Source organism: Tyto alba, unplaced genomic scaffold (genome assembly GCF_018691265.1).
Source record: "Tyto alba isolate M040663 unplaced genomic scaffold, T.alba_DEE_v4.0 Super-Scaffold_14, whole genome shotgun sequence".
Lineage (NCBI taxonomy): Eukaryota > Metazoa > Chordata > Aves > Strigiformes > Tytonidae > Tyto > Tyto alba.
The window spans coordinates 52,055,539-52,075,513 of record NW_024881276.1 but is presented as its reverse complement, the minus strand read 5'-3'; the positions used below and the strand labels follow the sequence as shown (position 1 = coordinate 52,075,513).

Sequence of the window (19,975 nt, the reverse complement as noted above, 5' to 3'; positions counted from 1 at the left end):
GTGGCAAGGTGCTTTATTGTTTACCAACAGGTGTAAGTGAGCAGAAAACTTACTGTAATATTTACTTTTCAGGCGAGTTGCCATAATTCTGTTCTGCACTACGTCCAGCATGATTTGCATTATCTGTATCGGTGCTTTAAAAACAAATGCTTTACTCACTGACTGCCACCTCTGTGGGGACACGTGCTGCAGTAGCACCCAGGAGCTGCACCTGCAGAGCCAAAGCCCAACTGTGCACTGGCATGGAGAGGCGGTTCCCTTCCTGCCTGAAGACGTGATACCAAACCAGTCCTCCCACGGAAGGTGCTGGGACAGCTTGCTGGGTTGGAGTACGGGGCCCGGTTTCCGTATCATTTTCAGCAGCTCGGTGGAAAACCTGCAGTTGGCTGTAGGTTTGTCAGGGTGCTTACCCTGTGTCACGCAGGGACTGTCAGCTTTCTGGTTTTAAATTGCCACCAGGCGATCCCGTTCCGTGCTGTCACGTGTGGAGGGGCTCTCTGCGTGTGAGGAGCAGCAGCGCAGGAGCAGCCTGAGCTCACCCTTCAGGCCAAGTCTGCGCCCTTCTCTTCCCAAACCGCGTGGCTCCGTGCGGGACCGCCGGGAGCGAGCGTGCACGGTCTGGACCCGCGTCCTCCCCTTCTGCAGGCAGCAGCACCCGGGGGCAGTGCGGTTCCGTACTTGCCCGTGTCTCTTCCTGCTTTCTCATAAACGCCCTGCCCCGTCACGGCGCAGACGGTGCTTAAACTGTGAGGCTGTGCGAAGGCACCGCTTAATTCCTGCTTTGACACTGTCAAAACTGCTTGCTGTATATGTGGAGAGTAAGGGCAAAATACCAAAAATACCGAGGTAGACTTACTCAGTGCTATAAACGCGGGAGACGTCTTTAATGGCAGGCATTGCCCGGGGAGCATGGGTAGAGCATTACGTGACACCTTTATGCTGAAGTAAGTAGTTGTGTGCATACACGTACCCTCCCCCTTCGCCACCCCCACCCCCCTCTTTATTTTATTTAGTTACTTATTTAATTAGGGCTGAGTGAGTGGAGGTTTGCAGGCAGCAGCACCGTGCTGGGTTGAATTCAGGATTCTGCACTGCTTAATTTTCCTAAATAAAACATCAGAATTGGCTTTAGTTACTTAGTTGCTATTGCATTTTTGCATTTGTGTAACGTAATATTTGTCTCCTTTTTTTTTTTTTTTTTTTCTTTTCTTTTCTAGATATTTCAAGGGAACACTGAATTGTACCAGGAAGTTCGCAATAATTTCATTCCACCTATTATTGCACGCTTTTTTAGGATTAACCCCTTAAAATGGCACCAGAAAATTGCAATGAAAGTAGAATTGCTAGGATGTCAGTTTAGTATAGGTAAGGCAACTGAAAACCTTTCACCTGTGCGAGACAAGCAGTGAAATAATTTGGCAAAGATTACATTGTGGGTATATGTTCAATGAGAAAAAAGTCCTCCTTAGCTGCATAATCCTTCTGTAACTGATACTTCTGAAGTTACTACACTTAACCTGGAAAATACCTAGTTTAGGTGTAAACAAGGTAATTTCGAAAACAAGTGTTTGAAAGATGCTAGTCACTCACTTTGCATGTTATTGATTCATGGGGTTTTTTTCCTCATTATATAACATGAACAAAAGCTTTAGAGAAAACTGTTTCAGCTTTCATCTGAAAAGGAAATGTAGAAAACTAGCGTTTCAAAAAACCTTTTTTATGAATTCTTTCTTCTAAAGGCCGTGCTCCTAAAATCACCACGCCACCACCGCCTCAGAACAAGAATGACGACAAGAATGGTGACTTCAGCGATGACTTCATCCATTCAGTGAAGGCTTCGTTGCAGACAGATAAAACAACTTTCACGCCCGAAATAAAAAACACCACGGTGACTCCAAGTGTAACCAAAGGTAGCCACAGTTCCGCAGTAGAAGTGTTTGGGAACTCCTTACGGTACTTTGGCATGTATCAAGTGTGTTTCTGAATTTCAGTTTTCTCTACACTTAACATATTCATAGCAAATTATCAATATTTTAATATTTACCAGTTATTAAATATACACGTGATAAAAATGTACTATTGTGTACGGCATGCAGAAACAAAACCAATCTTCCAAGTCATATTAAGTTCCATCTTTCAGAACTTGCTGAAACTGAGTCCAGCTTTTAATTACTGAACAACTTTTGTCAGAAGGAGAAGTTGCAACTTGGACTTCCCTTCAGAAATAATCAGGTGTAACTGTTTTGTTATTTAATTCGATACTTTCTCAGGACAAAGCACTTTTGACATAGCTAATCTTTTATCGAGCAGTCATGTTGGCATGAAATTTGAAAAACATCATCCGTTACCATTATTTTGTTTGTCAAAGAAAATTGTCAGAAAAGGGAGGAAGATCACTGCAGGTGTAGGCATTGGTGAAGTGTCCTTTGGATGGCAGGGGACAGGATGGTCTCATGTCACACACGCAGACCCAGCATAGGCTGATGGTGATGAACTGTTAAGGTACTGTGGTATTTACTTCTTGTAGGAGGTTCAAACTTAGGCGGTTGCATATTCCTGAGCTCTTTTGATTTGCCTTGTTAATAGTAAAATACGTTGTTCTCACAGATAAATCTTACTTATAGTAAAAGAAGCCTGTTGATTTTGATGAAAAACCTTGCACAAACACCAGCTGTGCACAGATGTAGAAGAGCTCGAAGTTAACTGACATTTGCACTGTGGGAGCATCCAGGAGGGCAGCTTAGCTGCGGGGTCTGCTGTGGTAGACGCTGTACATGAAAACTGTGTGCTTTACCCAAGTAATTTTCAAATGAAAAAGTGATTTATGAGAAGCTCCTCTGTCTGACACCACTTAATTTAATGGTTTTCAGATGTGGCATTGGCAGCACTTCTGGTTCCAGTGCTGGTGATGGTCTTCACTACTCTGATTCTTATCTTAGTTTGTGCGTGGCATTGGAGAAACCGGTAAATGAACAGATTCCTGAAAGTGCTTTAAATGAATGTTGGCCTGGTGTGTGGGAATGAAATGCTGCATGTGTCGCTGTGGGAACTACATGGTCCACACTTGTGGAAGGATTTAATTTTTTTCAGAAATGTATGCTCTGTGGGAAAACGTTCACTTGAATAGCGAGCACAGTGAAAACAGCTTTTTGTAACTCTTCTCATTAGAAGTGCTTTTACTGAAAACTGGTTTCTCCAGTAGCAGCAGACTGGTGATGGCAAGCCAGGTTACTGGTGCTTATACTTTCAATTTGAGGGCCAGTTACAGCCAAGGTGACAGTTGCTTAGTGTTAATTAATGCACCTTCTGATAAGCAGACTAGCTAAAATGCCCCCTTTTTCTTTTTTTTTCACAGCAAGAAAAAAACTGAGGGCGCTTATGATCTACCTTACTGGGATCGTGCAGGTAACCAGATGGGTTTATGAAATCCTCTGCTTGGCATTTTCGGTTTGATGCGCATTTCAGATTGCAGTAACACAGACAGTTCCCAGTAGCAGAAGCTTCTCTAATGCTAACTGATGGAGGCACCGTGAGCATTGACGTTCTCTTCTGGACAGACTTAACTCCTTCATTCTCTGGATTTTTGTTCAGAAATAGAAAATGCCTTGTCTCCTGCTAGAGCTTACAGCTTCAGCTTTTTTTTTAGTAAACAAAGTATAGAACCTCTTAATTATACAACGTGAGGGGAAAAATAATTTTTGAGGAATGTCTTTATACATTTGGTAATCATGTATTTGGTACTGTTTTTTTTTGTCCTGGAAGACATCTTTCATCTTTGTGTATAAGGTGTGTCAGGTTCTGCCCTCCCTTGTTGCCCTAGTAAGCATGTGGGATTGTTTGCAGCCCCTTTAGGCGTTATTTTCCATCCCACTGCCTTGTGCCCCATGAGATGAGACGATCCCTGCAGGCAGCTCTGGGCGAGTGTCCGGCAGGCGCCTGTGCGGCGGCAGCAGCGGGGCGCGGGCGGGCCGGCCGCACTGCGCTTCCCTCTCCTCGCCCTGACGATCCCCACAGCCGTGTTTGCTCCCTGGCAGTTTTCAGTATGCCTTAGACCAGCAACCCTGCAGTGACCTTACTCTGATTTAGTACATGTATGTTTCTGATAGGTCGCAGCATTGTTGTCTTAGAATGTTAGACTCAAAATATCCCGTATTTAAATGTCAATGGTGGACACGTCTCATTTTTTTTTTTTTTCCTGTTGGCTTAAATTTATACATTCAGTATGCAGGTCTGCTTGAAAAGGAAATTTGGCAAAATGCAAGATCAAAATAATGTTGCTGCACTTCTCTGTGGCACCTCTGTCTGTCCCCTCCCACAGGCTACCTCAAATCTTGTTCAACAGTGTTCTGTGGTTTTTGCATCTCCTGTTGCTTGGGCTCTACCTACAGGATGGTCTCTTACCGCTGGAATGAAATACGTTAGTGGACAGCAAAACTAGAATGACTCTGGGTACAGGGGGGGAGGGATGGAGGGTAGCTAACAAAACCAACCCTCCCTGCCTTCTCTCCAGAAAATGTTCATGACCACAGTCATTTCCCCTGAAGTTAAAATCCTCTTTATTCAGGTTGTTGCAAATATTAACTGATCAACCTTTTTCAACAACATGAGTTAGAAACATGACATTAACAGCCAGAAACCATCTTAATTAAATGTACTCTTAGGTCACAACAGAGATTGTCTGTCTAAAATTTTATGTAAATATTTGATTTACAAGTTGGAATTGTGGCCGACTTTTCAGTAGTTTCTGTTTTATTTGATGAGTTTATTAGTGTGATGAGCAGCTGCAGCAGTCTGCTAATGGATGCTCAGGGATAGGTTCCCTAGACCTCGGCAGTGGTGCAGGTGTTTGAAGGGGGAGCACTCAGGTAGGTTGACTGGATGAGAGTAATGTTGTCACTTCTGAATCCGCAGTCTGCCAGAAAATGTTAAAATACCTTGTAACTTAACTTTAGGGTCAATGCAGTACTGATAATCGAGTTGTTTACCTGCTACTGCAAAATAGAAGTTGTGGTGTAAAAATATTTTAGTAGCTTAAAATGCAGTATACATGCAGTCTTGGGTGTGGGTTTTTTTTTTTATACCCATGTGAAGGATGGTGGAAAGGAATGAAGCAGTTTCTCCCAACCAAAGCAGCAGAACATGAAGAAACTCCTGTACGCTACAGCAGCAGTGAAATTAGTCACCTGAGACCAAGAGAAGTCCCAACAATGCTGCAAACAGAGTCAGCAGGTACATTTTACTGGTTTTGTGGGCTATGTTTGGGTTTTTTTTTAATATATATATATATAAACGACATGCCAAAAACTTCAGGAATTTGGCTACATTTATTTATTTCCTGTTTGTTCTGGGGAACAGAAAAATTAATAGTTCTTTGGGAAGTGCATTTCCTGAAATGCAGGCTTTTTCAAACCTGTCCTTCTACCATAGAAGTATGTATTAATTGATTTGATGCGTTGTGGATAGACACTTTCCCAAGTTAATGTAGTAACTGAAAGTTTCTTTACTTGTACTTCTTCTTAAACCCCAAATAGGGCTGAAGGATCTTTTTGGTTGTGTTTTCATGTGCTTGAAATAATTTCACCTCATTATCCTTATGCACAAATCTGAAATGTGGCACTTGGTTGCCCAATCAATCGTTCTTCTGATCTAGAAGAGTTGTTGTTACTGGTAATGGCCCAGGCCCTTTCCTTGGTGAGCCAGGCACTGGATGAAGATGACTGACCGTGCCTTTGGTTCTGTGCTTACATGTGGACGACGGAGATCTGCAGGAATTAACAGCTTCACAGCAGGCAGAATTACTTTTCTCTTTTTGGGTGCCTGTCTGCTGTTACCCAGCTGGCCAGGTTTCTCACCTCCAGCTTTTGTACCTCAGTTTCTGTTTGGAACTAAAATACCTCAAATACCTCAACTGACCACATGCAGGCTTCCCCCTGCTCAGAGGACAACCCCAAGGACCCCTTTTTATCTGAAGCCAGGCAAGATAATTTCATTTAATTCTAATTTGGCAGGGAAGAACTTTTCAAAAAACTTTGTTTAGAGGCAAAGTTACAGCATGGGAAAGTACAGCTCACAAGGGAAGTATACACCTGAGAAGTTGGGATGGTGTGGCTATCCCACTGGCTTTAACTATTTGGTGGAAATTACTGTTTTCCCAAAGCAATTGGCACTGGCAGACAGAGACAAACCACTGGTTTGATCTAGGGTAATAATTTCTGTGACACTACTGACAGGTTGTATTTAATGTGATGCCACTGTAAACAAAAAAATTCCATTAAGTGTGGGTTTTATTTTGTTTTGCTGGGGCTTGCAACGCAGAGTATGCTCAGCCACTGGTAGTGGGGATTGTCGGCACGCTTCATCAGAGATCTACCTTTAAACCAGAGGAAGGAAAAGAAGCAAGTTACGCTGATTTGGACCCTTACAGTTCCCCCATACAAGAAGTTTACCATGCGTATGCTGAACCGCTACCTATAACTGGACCAGAATATGCAACTCCAATAATCATGGACATGTCCACCCACCCCAGCACACCTCTTGGCGTTCCTTCCATCTCCACCTTCAAAGCTGCAGGGAATCAAGCTCCTCCACTGGTTGGAACTTACAATAAACTCCTATCTAGGACAGAGAGCACATCATCAGCACAGGCGCTGTACGATACACCAAAGGGGCAGCCGGGGCCAGGTGCTGCCAACGAATTGGTGTACCAGGTACCACAGAGCGTGGCCCATTCCACTGGGAGTGAGGATGAACTAAGTTAGCTCACAAGTAAGGTAGAATGACAGCTTGTTTTCAAAAGCCAGTTCCATAAAGCTAAGTTTCATTTTTTTTAATTGCGTTGTTTTGCTATTGTTAGTCTTAAATAAGATGATGTTGAACCAAAAGATGTGGTATTGGAGGTCTGGGAAACCAGTAATTCTGCCTTTCCTTAAGCTGTGTATGTAATGAACAGCTTGTCTCCTGCAAAACCATGGACCTTTTTAATTACTACTGTACAATTGTCTGTCAGACATGAGAGAAGAACTCTTCAAGATTAGCTTCAGTAATTCGTAGATGTGAATGATAACTTGGGAGAAATAGTTTAAAGTACGAAAGATGGTAATTTCTTGCTAATGGTACTATTCCTGGGGGAAAAGAAACAAAGCTCCTGACTTTCTAAGATCTGTATGTAAGCACTACAGCTTCTAAAATTCATTTTACCCTATAAAATGCCTGCACAAGTTTGGACTGTGTAAAAACTAGTATCATCAGGACTGATGGCAAAAATCCCATTAACTTCATGGCATAAAACAGTTCTGATTTTAAATCCTGCTATTTCAGCTTTTGTTTGCAGGATTAGGAATCAGCAGCTGTGTGTTCCTCAGAAGGTTCCCACCATTTTTGTTAGCCTTCCAAAACTCAAATCTGTTGTCTGTACAATCTGTTTTCTGCATCATCTCCTCAAGCCACTCAGTCCTGTTCCTTCCTAGGGCTCCAGGAGGCACAGACCAAGTCATACAAGCAGACTATATGACAACTGCTTTTACATTTTTTCCCTACTAAGTGAAGGCTCCTCTGAATAGCGTCTGCCTTGAATTCAGACTTCCCTGATGGTCAGTCTGCAAGAAGCATTGGTGGTCGAGGTGACTGAATTCAGAAAGGTTCTCCCTGTCCCCCTCCGTGTCCCTGCCCCCAGAGTATCTATTGTTGTGTGTTAAGATGTAAGCTTATACAAAGATAGATATGTATATACTTTTGTGAGTGCTTAAGGAAGCACACAGATATTATAATGGTGCACAGTTTGTGTTACACACGCATTTAGCACATACGGTACGTTTTAGCACAACTGAAAAACTTTGGCCTTAGGGCTATTCTTATGATTGTTCTTATAGAAGTGTAAAAGATTCCAAAACTTGTTGCAAAAGAACCAGTACTGTTCCAAAGAATGTCCATGTCAGAAGCATTTAATGGAATTTGTATCCGTTGAATGTCCCAGTGTTCTCTACTATGAAAACGCTGCAGTCAGTTTTCTAGTGGGGATAATGCAGACTAGTTTCAGCTAGGTAATCACAAAATTAAAACAATCTGGATGTCATATTTGCTGTTTTTTTTTCTTGTTAGAAACAAAGCACAGTTTTGTTTTAACCTAAGTAGTAGAAAAAACCCCACGATAAAAATGCTTCGTTTTTATTGTAACAGCACTGTTGGGAGGATGCTGAATTAATTTATACACGTGGAACACGCCCTACCTACACATCAGCCCAGTTTTATGGACTTCAGTGGCTGCTGTTTCTGTGATGCAATTCCAGTCAGCCTTGTTATTGCCCAGGGTCCTGAAACTAGGTGGAGAACGTCCAAATCAAAACTAAATTACTGTTCAAGAGGGCTGCCACCATGTCTTCATACTAGTACAGTATCCTAAACTTGCAACTTGAAAATCTGTTTGCACAGGGGCTCTCTATAAACTCAGTAATCCAAAATTACTTGTGGCCTGTTCAACATCTAGAATATGTTATCGCACACTCTGTGCTACCTTAAAGCTCAATTCTACAAGTTCCTGATCATTCATTCTCAATCGTTGAGAACGGTATTTTTTTATTTTTTAGAATTGGGTGTCTAAGCCTAAATGTGAAGGTAAGGGTGGTATATAAGACCCATTCATGAAAAAGAAATTCCTGCCTATAGCTGTACTTCTGATTTTATTGCAACTTTTTCTGCTTGATAAAGCTAGTTTGCAGTCTTTGTAGTTTTGCTTAAACAGGTAAGTAAGTGTTCTTACCCAGCAGCAGCTATGACTTTGAAATTAGCTGAGCTGATTTTATTTGAAAGGGGCAGGAGGTTATTTGTTTGCACCAAGATGTGGCAAACTTATTCCAGACAAGTTAAGAAATCTCTGCGTTCTCAAACAGTACCAGTTTATGCTTAAAAATTATTCTACCGTAAAAATAAATGGTTGTGTTCAAGTCAGTAAAATTAATACACTTGGATTTACTTCTTACTGTAGGCCAGGTGTGGTAGAACTGTGAATATACTGTAGGCTAAGCTGGTATAAGAATTAAACAGTTTTTAAGAATGTTTTTAAGAATTTTAGGTCCCTTTTCTGAAATAAATTGGTCCCAGGCTTTGCTCCCTGCTTTCAACTTTGAACATGGTATCTGCTAGGGCTAAGATGATGATAAGTTTGAGTATGTAACGGTTGGGTTTAAAATGTATGCTACAAACTGTTAAACATTGATTCCCAAATGTAAGTTGCATGATGACACACTTAAGATTAGAATTTTCCTGTGTACAATACAAGCAGAGGTACATTTAAGGGGTCTCTCTTACATGTGAAGACACATGGATATAAAGCGTATTTCAATCTTGTTTGGCTCGAGTATTCTCCCAGAGTGTATGTTCTTACCTCAGCATGTATTGTAGTTGCTCAGTATTTGTATATGTTGCTAGAACTTAGACTGTATAAATAGTGAGGGGTTTTTATATGTATGTTAAAAACGATTTTAAATAAACTGTACATACATATTACTCAGTGTGTGTGCATTTAACACCTACCTTACATCTAATTCATTTGTAGTTTGGAAATGCAGGGGTTACGTATGAGTTGCCATACTACAAGGGCAGTTAGGCCCTGCCTCCAGGCGTGACAGTGCACTCTTGCCCAGCAGTAGGTGTATGTTGTGGCCACCCACAGAGGACAGGCTGGTCCCTGCCCCGTGGAAGTAGGACTGTGACACTTCCCGGAGCTTTCCCCATAGCCGGTGTCTGCAGCAGGGGCAAGTGGTATTTCCAGGAGGGAGCTTCCCTGGAGTTGCCTGCTGAAAGCTGGCTCTGGAGTCCTGTGAGACGAGGGGCTAAGGCACAGCACAGGCAGCTGCCCTCTGCCACCGTAAGGGGAAAGTCAGGCTCTGGTCCAGTATAACCCATTGCTTGGATGCAGAGACAATCCTCCCTCCCTCCCGCCCCCCAGTCAGCACACCACCCCTGTGCTGGTACTGGGAGAGGGGCTGCTAGTTTATTCCTCAACTAGACCATGGCTGTTTTCCAATTACTGGGGGGAAAAAAAAAAAAAAAAAGCTGCTTTTGCTTTCAAAGCTTTCCCCTTCTTCAGCTTAATTCTAGCACTGCAGTTCCTAAAACAAGGAAATCATAATTGCACTTCTTTTGCAAGTACAAGGTTAAAATTGGATCCGAAATGGCTTAGTCCTATGCTGTAAAACAAATATCCTTGTGACATTTCAAGCTGCCTTGTCTTCAGAAAATGAATGCCAGCAAGCATCCCTGCTTCAGCTGACCAGTGTTCTAGAGGGACTGTTCTCAGGAGGGAGAGGTGTCTAAGGCAGAACACTTGCTCCTAGCTCTGCACTTTGCTAAACATACATTCTGTGTGAAACACAACTCACCTGAAATACTGCAACTTCAGCTTGGGCTGTCACCACTTCATGGTTTTCCACGTCCTGCATGATGGAGGGGAGGGAAAAAAAAAAACACGAAGCAAAAACATACCTAGATTTCTGAAAATGTTTCAGGAGCAGAAAACACCCTACTGTTACACACCTTAGTGTGCATAAGTCTCCTGACTTACTGTTTTTTTATTATTTTCCCACAAATGCTGTACAGAAATAGTGAAAGAACGTAAGTGCTGAAGTTAAAAGGCCAAGTATTCTGTTCACCACGCAAACAGCGCATTATTTCTGGGAAGAAAAGTTCCTGAAAAAGTAAAGCTTTTACTGTAAATGAATGAAATTTGTCCTTCATCCGTAAGTGCTCAACATTTGTACTGTTGTTGTTTTATACTGATTAAAGCAGAACATACTTATGCTTGCAGTAAACTCTCTTCTCCAGTATTGTGAGTTTACGTGTGTTTTGTTGCAAGCTGGAAGAAACTCCCATCACTCTACCAGACACTTCAGAGATACCTTAGCATTAAAACTTCAAAGAAATGCACACACTTAAAATGGGTAATGCTGACCTGAGAGGAGACTAGCACTACGGAATTTTACTGTACGTGATAGTCCAGTGAAAGTTAGCCTTGGAAGTTGTCTGTTCAAACTTTTCCTTAGGTAAGTCTTAAAACAACTCTTGATAATGGCATCAAATACACTGTGGCTCAACTTTGAGAGATGCACAACTCCTGCTTTTATGAAACCACGTGATCAGTGACCAAATTCTGATTTAAAAAAGGAATATAAAACTTGAAACGCATGTCAGTTCTCAGAACAGACAGAAGTTCAGACCAACAGCTGTCTCTGCTGCCTTGCAGAAGCAAAAGAAACACTTTCTTTTGCACATGTAATGACAATACTGCACTTGAAACTGGAAGAAAGACTCCTGCCTACATTCGTATTTAAATGGCAGAAGACTAGAACAACTTTTAAGCGTACTGTCTGCGTGCTGAACTTCCCTACAGTGACCGCACAAACAACTCGTGGTCAAATTACAATAGAATCGCAGTCTATGTAAAAACAAACTCAATTAAATAATGTTGTGATTCTTTTAGTTTTTTTTTTTTTTTTTTTACCTCTGTATGTGGCTTTGTGCAAGACAGAGTCTGAAACAGCCAGGATGCACTTGAAGGGAAAAGTGAAAGGCTACAGGCCAGGTTTCACACTAATACAATGCCACAATACATACAAATTATTTATAGGCTATTATAAAGTCTTATGTTATTTTCTAATTGCCTGCAGTTCACTTGCCTTGCTCCTGAAGATGCTGTAGCTTCACAAGAGTTTAGCTCTCCAAAACCAGCTTCTAGCAACAATGGGCTGAGTGCTAGAATCCATTCTGCTCAGGAAGGATCCTTCATACTGGACTATTCTACTACACGAGTCTTTCTGAAACAAAGGCAAAAAAAAGGTTGAATTCTATTAGTGAAATGGAATCAATGCTTTAGGTTTCAAACATCTGATACACATCTAAACCAGCTGAAACAGAGGCATGGATGATTACTTAAAATATTTCCTCAGAAGTCACAGAAATAGGTCTATCTCAAGCCATTCTACAGGTTTACTTTGTAACCTCTCAAATGTAGATTCAAAGATACGGTCTGTACCACTGTACCTTCAGGTAATTGTGTGAATTTTTTTTTTTTTCCCCTGCATCAAAAAAAACGAAGGCGGCCTTGTTACTGGCACCAATGATTTGCCACATTTCCTACCTCTGAAGTGGACCACACCACTTCCATGTTTAAACACTGTAATTACTATTAAGAGAAATTACCAAAAAGTAGGATTTGGGAATGAAGTTAAGCTAAAGTTCTTGTCAGGAAAAACGGTCAGACTTCGTTGTAGTGTCTCACCAGGAAAGCAGGATGTCCAGCAGCACGCGTGCCCACTACTGCTGTGGCTTACTGCTACTTGCACAGTTAGTACTAACCCACTTTCTGTGCCTGGAACCTGCCAGAATCCTGCTGCAGCATCTCCAGGCACAGGGAACACAAGGCCTCACTGCCTGGTCACCCACCGGCACTAAAACAGCCGCTCCACTCAGCTACGCGCTGACTTGGGAATGGTGGAAGAGGTTGCCCTTGCTCCTACAAAAAGCCTCGGCAGCATTAAAACCTACTACCAATAAACAGCTGAAGTTCTTGCACCAATAATTTACTTTGTTTCCCATTAAGGAAAAAAGTAACTTTGAGCATTCATCCTGTGCTGCCTCTCCCACACTGGGACATGCTCTCTTACCAGTTCTACAAGTTGCATTTTTTTTTTTTTAGCTGTTGTACTGGTAGAAGCACTGTTGCCTGCTGTATGGATTATCAGTACAGGTATTAGTTCCCCCCGTGGAGGAGAAACTGCCTGTGGAAGGAGCTTTTGTGTGGAAAAACTCCTGTTTAGTGAATGAAGTATTTTGACTGTGAAAGCACATGAATTCTTAACATGTAAGATACCAAGCTCTAGTATGTACAAAATATTCTGTAAGTATAAACACTTCAAAGAATAAAAACTAGAGTATATGGAGAATTAGAGCTATTCTTTTCTAGAAAGCAGCTGATCTTTGTTTCCCCAGAAATGCCCGACTGTGCCGAGAAAGTAAACACCAGAGCAGAGCTGGTTTTCTCAGCGTCAGCAGTCATGAGTCCACATTATTTTACTTATACTGATATATATATTTTTGAACTGTAAATCAACAACATCTTTGTCCCACACAGCCAAGCCCCTCCACCTTCCCATGTAAAGTTGCTAGCTTTATTTTGTCAGTGTGCAAACACAATAGTACTTGGCTTAAGGGGAAAAAAAAAAAATCTCACCTTAGAACTCAGTTCTACCTGTACAGCCTTCGGGAGGCTACCAACAGCAATCACGGTAGTACCAAGGCAAGTAAGTTGCTACCCCACTGTAACCTGAATTTTGTAGGTACATGTTGCACAGTTTACAATCACCAGGCTGTGAACACGGCATAGCTAGGGAACTGGATCATCCAATAAAGTCACCTGCAGTTCAGGTGAGCAGTGCCTCCCCACTGAAAGGATATCCAAGATTAGAATCTGCTTTTTGTTAAGGAGATATGCAGAAGTATGGAACAGTTTCTCATGTGTTGCTTATGTTTTGTAGGGGAAAAAAAAAAAGGATTAAAAAAAATGCCTGGCGTTCCTCATCCTTTAGCATGATGTATGAATAAGCTTACCTAAAATATGTACGCTGGGAATGATTTTCCATGTGTTGAAGAAATTGTAATCCTCCCTTGTGCATCTATAACCTTTTATTCTTTATATTCTTCCTATACTCACTTCACTGAAGCCTGGTCACAAAGAAGTGCACACTCTTTTTTTTTTTTTTTTTTTTTTTTTGTCTAAAGGGAGAAGTTATGCCAACTTTCTTATTACCAAGATGCCTAGTGCTTGCACAGGAGAGGAAAAATAATTTCCTAAAATTATTTCATCAAATCTAGAAGAGCTCAGCTCACTCTACTGTATCATTACTAGTGAAATACAACCTCCTGTTTTCTGTCTCCTTGAGCATGCTCTCCTTCAAGATACCTGACCAGCTGGAGCATAATAGAAGGTTCACAGGTGAGTTCTGTCCACTGCTCTGCAGTGAGAAGCACTCAGTTGGGTTTTCTTCACCCAGTCATCCACTTTTTTTTTTTTTTTTCCTCCTTTAAATAAGTAAACAGAAAAACCTGCAGACTGTACTTTTTTTAAGTTTGGCTGAAATTAGCCCATGGATTTTGGCAAAGGAGAGGGCACAGCAGCTAGACCATGTAAAAAGTCTCAATTTCTTCAAGAAAAGACGATAAAAAGGATTTATAAAAGCTCCATATTTAGTCAACAATTTCCATCAGTGCAAGCAAAGCATAAAAGCGCAGCCTCTGTCAAGGCTTCTTACAAATCTGCTCCAGAAAAGAAAGCAGGTGGAGGCAGACAGAGAAAAAGTGCAGTGGAACAACTGTCATAACACATACATCTATATTAATAGTTCTGGAATGTTGGTTGCACTCCCCGACCTGTCAATGACTGCAAAATTTTGCAGTCCTGCTTTCGGTGGAGGTTTGTAGTATCAACTTAGATGGAAGAGTTCAAAAGGTAAACCTTGTTTCAACAGTTAAATGACATTGGTTAGCTGTCAAAGTCACGAAAAGGTATCTATCTGCTTTGCATTTCATGAACTAAAGAGACAGGAAGAAGTTTTTCATAGCAATTATTAGGAACAAATGAGGCATGGCTACAAAGAAAACAGAGCAGAGGGCATTTTAAATTAAGAGGACCTTTAACATAGTAGTTTTTGTAGATAAGATCAAAAGGCAGACAAGTTTCACACATACCTCTAAGAGGCAATAAAGAAAGTAATTAAGAGCCTGATGCAAATAAACCCAAAAGGCCAGTGATGTTTTATAATCTTTTATACTTCAAATGAAGAGAAAACAGAACCTTACTTTTAACAGTCATCTCTGCTCTCTCATAGTAAACTGATTTTAAAGGAAAGATGAAAATTGGACAAACCACTGGAAAACTAGGTACGAGTAAAAGACATTAAAAGCGGCAAGGACCATCATACAAAATACACTATAAAGAAACCGACAAGAGAAAATAAGAAGAAAGGTCTTTTACAATTATCTACATTTCCAATTCTACTATTCAAGCCAAGAAAGGGTGTTACAAAGATGACAGGCTCTGTGGAGAGGAGCAGACAGGTAGCACCACAGCCTGAGTGGCAGAGACACATCCTACAGACCAGAGGGTGCAAAACCCAGGCAGCCCTGAAACCAAGCCTAAATACCAAACTGAAGCCTATATCATGCTGACACAAAGCTGACACCTGCACCACAGGAACACATGGGATTTCTGATGTCTTTGTTTGATTTAACTTTCATTCTCTCCTTTTTAAGTTGCTCCAGTTTTTTTTTCTGAAAATTGAAAAGCCTTTCTGTTCTTTAGGGAGCTCACTGCCAGTAGAAGTCCAGGGAAATCTCTCTCAAAGCTCTACCCCACAGAGGACCCCATCACAAAACTACGTAATTTGCATTGGAACTGAAAGAGGAACGTATAATTTACATTCATGGCAGTTTAGCAGGTAACAGTACCTTAAACAGGAGTGCGTTCAGACATGAAAATAGTACCCGTCTTGAACCGGTATTTGATGTATTGTTCAATCTCATGGCACAGCAGTGAAAATTTCTGATTCACAAGAATCTTGCTGAGATTCAAGACTTGCTTTTAGCTCCCGCAGTGAACACAAAGTAACAGTCTATGTCAGAAATAACAGCATTGTAAAACACACACACAAATGTAAACTCATTTGTGTATGTAAAACAGCTATGACAGAATATATTCAGGATTACATTTGCAGAACAAAAATTAGAATATTCTCCAGACACTGAGACTAAGTACTGCAAACAAACCTCTGCTTTTTTCTTCATGTTTTATTATGACAATTTTGGAATAAAAAACAAAATGGAGAAAAAAAATTTAAATCCCCAAAGAAGTCCCTAAGCTATCTTAAAAGGTCTCCTCCTGCTCAAGAAGACGGATTCACTGGGAGCAAAAACTTGTATTTTTCAGTAAAGCTCAAATAAATGTTTCATAACTTGGAAGAGATTTCCCAGGCAGTTTCATGCAACAAAAAAGCATCACACTTGACCAAAAACTCATTAATATAAAAAGGTAGCCAGAACAGGGTTTGTAGTTCCCAGCCCACATAAGAGCATTTTAGCTATAACCCTGAAAAGGCATCTTCCTTCAGGCAAGTGGGCAAAAGACCTCATGTTACTGTCCTCGAAGAATTACTCAGCATCCTGACTTAATTTATATCTGGCACAATGCACAGCATATAAATAAGCATGCACCACATGCAGTATAGAGTGTTCAATCCTACCAGATAAATCTCACTATCTTAAATTATTCAAGACACAAAATTATTTCAGAGATTCAAACACTAATAATAGTTCATTAATCACTAGTGAAGAGCAGCTTTCCAAATATTGACGAAGTCTTCAGGTAGAACACATGCAAAAAGCAAGCTCCCCCGTCCCCTGCTCTTGGAACCATAAAGGCATCAAATAAGTGACACTTCTGATGAGGACATTCTCTCCCCCAGCAGCAGCTAGATCCCCAAGATAATGTAAAGTCCCAAATTTACAACTGGATTAATGTAGGACAGCTTCCACATTGATTTGCTGAAGGCAAGGTCCAGCACACCACTGGAATAATTAGGTCTCAGAATCTGCCCAGGCAATATATGCCAGGGGCATATCTTCATACAATAGCCTCCAAGGAAGCTCTGTTGTAACTTCCACAAGGGATTTTTTTTTTTTTTTTTAGCATGCTTGCTAAGTCCTGGTTGTATTTTATTATCACTCCTTCTTTTATACCTACCTAACATCAGTCCTTCCGTTACTAGCCTAGACGGCCAGCTGCCTAGCTTATTATTTTACATTCCTGATGGTATTTATAATCGTGTATTACGTAGCTGTAATAAACCATGGGCCACTTGGCTAACACCAAACACTTAAGCCATCCCTCCAGCACCACAGACTTCCAGAATTTTCAGAGCAGTCTTCCAGCCCAGCTCTTCGGTAATCACGGCAAGCCACAATACAGTGTTATTTTGACAGTTATCTTAATTTCCCAAAATTAAATGGGATCCAAATCCAGTACTTTGATGTAAAGGAAAAAAACCCCAATATCTTAAGAAAATGTCAGTTCCTAACAGCAGGTTATAACCAATGATGTTTCAAATACATTTCCACAGTAAAATAAAAATAATTTATGCTTCTATGCATATTTTATAGCATTTTTTCAACAGTAGAGAAAGATGAAAACCATATACAGAAAGAAACAGCCTCCTACACAAAGCAAACAAAAAAATGCTGATTATTAAAGCAAACTTCTCTCATAAAACTAGACCTCCACTGGCAGTATTCCCACTCCAAACAGTGGCAGATACTAAATTTGTCAGTATCAAGAGACTGAAACCATTATTAATTACCCAAAACTTTTAACATTTTTTGCATCTGTATCAGATTTTAAGTTCCTACGATGGAGCAAACTGCCATGATATCCTGTACTAAAGAAGCTGCCTGCAAAAACGAGCTCCCACTGTGAATTGATCTCGGATCAGCTTGAAATGCAACTCAAAACTCGTGCACGTTTCCAAATTTGACCTTTTATAAGGCACGCATGGGACTGAGTTAGCTTTAAATAATTCCAAGAACATTTTTTCCCCATCAGTCATGGCACCTCTCAATAAACTTACAAAAGATCTCCCGTACTCCCAGCGGTAGATGAGGCACCGTTTTCACAACTACGCGCCCCCGGAAAAGCCCACGGGGAGCCCACGCGAAGCCCCTCGGGCCCAGCTGCCGCCCCGGCCCTGCTGCGAGGCGAGGCGAGGCGAGGGGACCCCACCCCACGCCCAGAGCTGCTGACGGCGGGGCGATGGCGGCGGGGTCCCATCGCCTCAGGCCGGCTGAGGGCCCCACAGAGCCACGCGCCGACCGTTACCACCCCACAGAGCCACGCGCCGACCGTTACCACCCCCCGCCCACGCGCGGTGTCGCACCCGAACGCCGCGGCCGCGAGCGGTAAGCCCCTCCCCTCCCACCAGCTCCTCGGGGCCCATTGGCTGCAAAGAGCCACGCTCCTCCCACCCGCTGCGCACCGATTGACTCAGGGACCCGCCGATCAGCGCGAGAGCCCAACCCCTGGCGACGGCGCAGCCGGGCGGGCGGGAGGTCGCCAGTTCGCCGGCGGGCGGGCGGGCGGGCGGCGGGGAGCCCGGCCGCCAGAAACACGCGGGGGTTGCGGCAGGTGGAGGGGGAGCAGAGACCGTCTGCGCCGCCGCATCTGCACGAAGGGGACTCTGGCCCTGGGCGTGCGGTAACGGTCAGCCGTACCTCAGGGGAACACACGCCAGTCGCCAACGGCTCCCGAAATTATCTTAAAGTCTTACATCTGACAAAACTTAACTTGCAAGGGGGGGGCGGGCTGTGATGATTCCAGTTTCTTCTCCACTGTTAAGTCTGTCCCATTAAGGAGGTGTAAGATTTGGAGGAGGCCAGCATCAACCAGCTACCTTTTCTCAGTACAAGTGTTTTTACTCTTTGCACAGTGAAGTCTAAAGAACAAATACGCTAAATGTGAATACAAAAGACTTACCTTTTCAATCAGTTTCTAAGGAAATCATGTTCTACCTGTCCGTATCCTTCCCCACCCCCCCCACCCCTAAATAACTTCTGAGTAACATTCGGCTGAGAAAAACCTGCCAACATGTCAATGATGTTACAGTTGAAGTTCTATGAAATTGGAAGTGACCGAGAGTGCAGACAACGTTAGGAATACACAGCTCAGGCTAGCTCTGTGTAAGCCACCTTGCTTAAGAGCTCCTGGTCCACCTTGTACAAAAGAGGTATCCAGGATCCAATACGGGGACAACTCAATGAACTTTGCTAAACTCCTAATACTTTAAAATTCTACCTCCCTGTAGGAAGGGAACATTTCCCCCCCAGAACTCAGCGGTATTGAATTGAAGTCATTATGGGAAATTAGCTTTCAACAGCTGAGGGCACTTACAACTACAGCTGAAACATTGATAATTTATTTCTATGACATGATCACTATCACCTGTTAGGTAGAGAGGAGAATTTATGACAAAACGAATTTCAGGGCAAATCCTAAATTAAAAAACTTAGCCTATTTACTTACACTGTGTGAGACATTTCATTTCAATCAAAACTCCAGAAAAGTCAAAAATTACAAAAATACCCAACAGGATTGTGCTCTGTCTTCTAATTTTCTTACCTCCCTTTGAAAAGCAACTCTTGGCCTTTTTAGTTAAGATTTGGCTTTCCACTGGTCGCCTGAGGTGAAGTTACGAACTTAGAAATCTGAATGATAAATTCCTCAAACTACAGCCTAAAACTTATTGGCACAATTACAGTTTATACATCCGTTAAGCGATTCTTGTATTTAATTCATTTTAGCAGTAACAAAAATATGCAGAGATAAAATCTTATCCATAGCTTTACTTCTTAGTTCATCAACTTCGTTCCAGACCAATGCCTTTCTTTTATGATTAACTGCAAAGCCAGAAATGACAGTTCATGAAGAAATCTTTTTCAAAGATTTTCTGTGATCATTGCTGGATCTCACATGAGCCCTGCCAACAGCGAGCTTAAACCATGGAAATTTGACTGCAAGTACTGGATTTCTTTCTTTATCGAACTCGGCAAATTTGCTCAGTCAAAGTGGAACGGCCGACACCAAAATTACATGTGAACACCACTGATGTCTGTCAGTCCTGGATTCTGTTGGCTGATCTCTACCCATGGCTTATTAGTCATCAGAAGATAATACTATAAAAGACCTTAGATGCAGAAACCTAGCTGCTTTATAGGCCTTCTAATTCTTGTAAGGTCTAGCTGGTGACGCACTGATTGTTATTTTATTACTTTTACTTTTAGTGACTTTAGTTTAAAGTAACACTGCTGCAGTGAAAGCAACACCCTGAGCACAGAACTGAGGTAAAAACTGAAGCGCAAGGGCCCTCCTTCACAAACTGAGAGT

General features: G+C 41.9%; 1 protein-coding gene and 1 long non-coding RNA gene across 2 annotated transcripts in view; one reads left to right on the top strand and one right to left on the bottom strand.

Annotated features, from left to right (window-relative positions):
- The window catches only part of DCBLD2 (discoidin, CUB and LCCL domain containing 2), a 46,419-nt gene extending 36,918 nt beyond the window's left edge, over positions 1–9,501 (top strand). The window contains exons 10-15 of the mRNA XM_042788450.1: positions 1,218–1,365; positions 1,740–1,910; positions 2,871–2,964; positions 3,356–3,405; positions 5,092–5,229; positions 6,316–9,501. Of these exons, the coding sequence (XP_042644384.1) occupies positions 1,218–1,365; positions 1,740–1,910; positions 2,871–2,964; positions 3,356–3,405; positions 5,092–5,229; positions 6,316–6,758 (1,044 nt within the window). The 3' untranslated portion in view covers positions 6,759–9,501. The remainder of the gene's footprint in view (positions 1–1,217; positions 1,366–1,739; positions 1,911–2,870; positions 2,965–3,355; positions 3,406–5,091; positions 5,230–6,315) is intronic.
- Positions 5,306–11,343, bottom strand: LOC122152936. Its single transcript, XR_006164916.1, has 2 exons — positions 10,377–11,343; positions 5,306–6,370 (listed from the first exon to the last, which is right to left on the bottom strand). It is a non-coding gene; the product is annotated as an uncharacterized LOC122152936 (long non-coding RNA).
- Between the last annotated feature and the right edge of the window lie 8,632 nt (positions 11,344–19,975).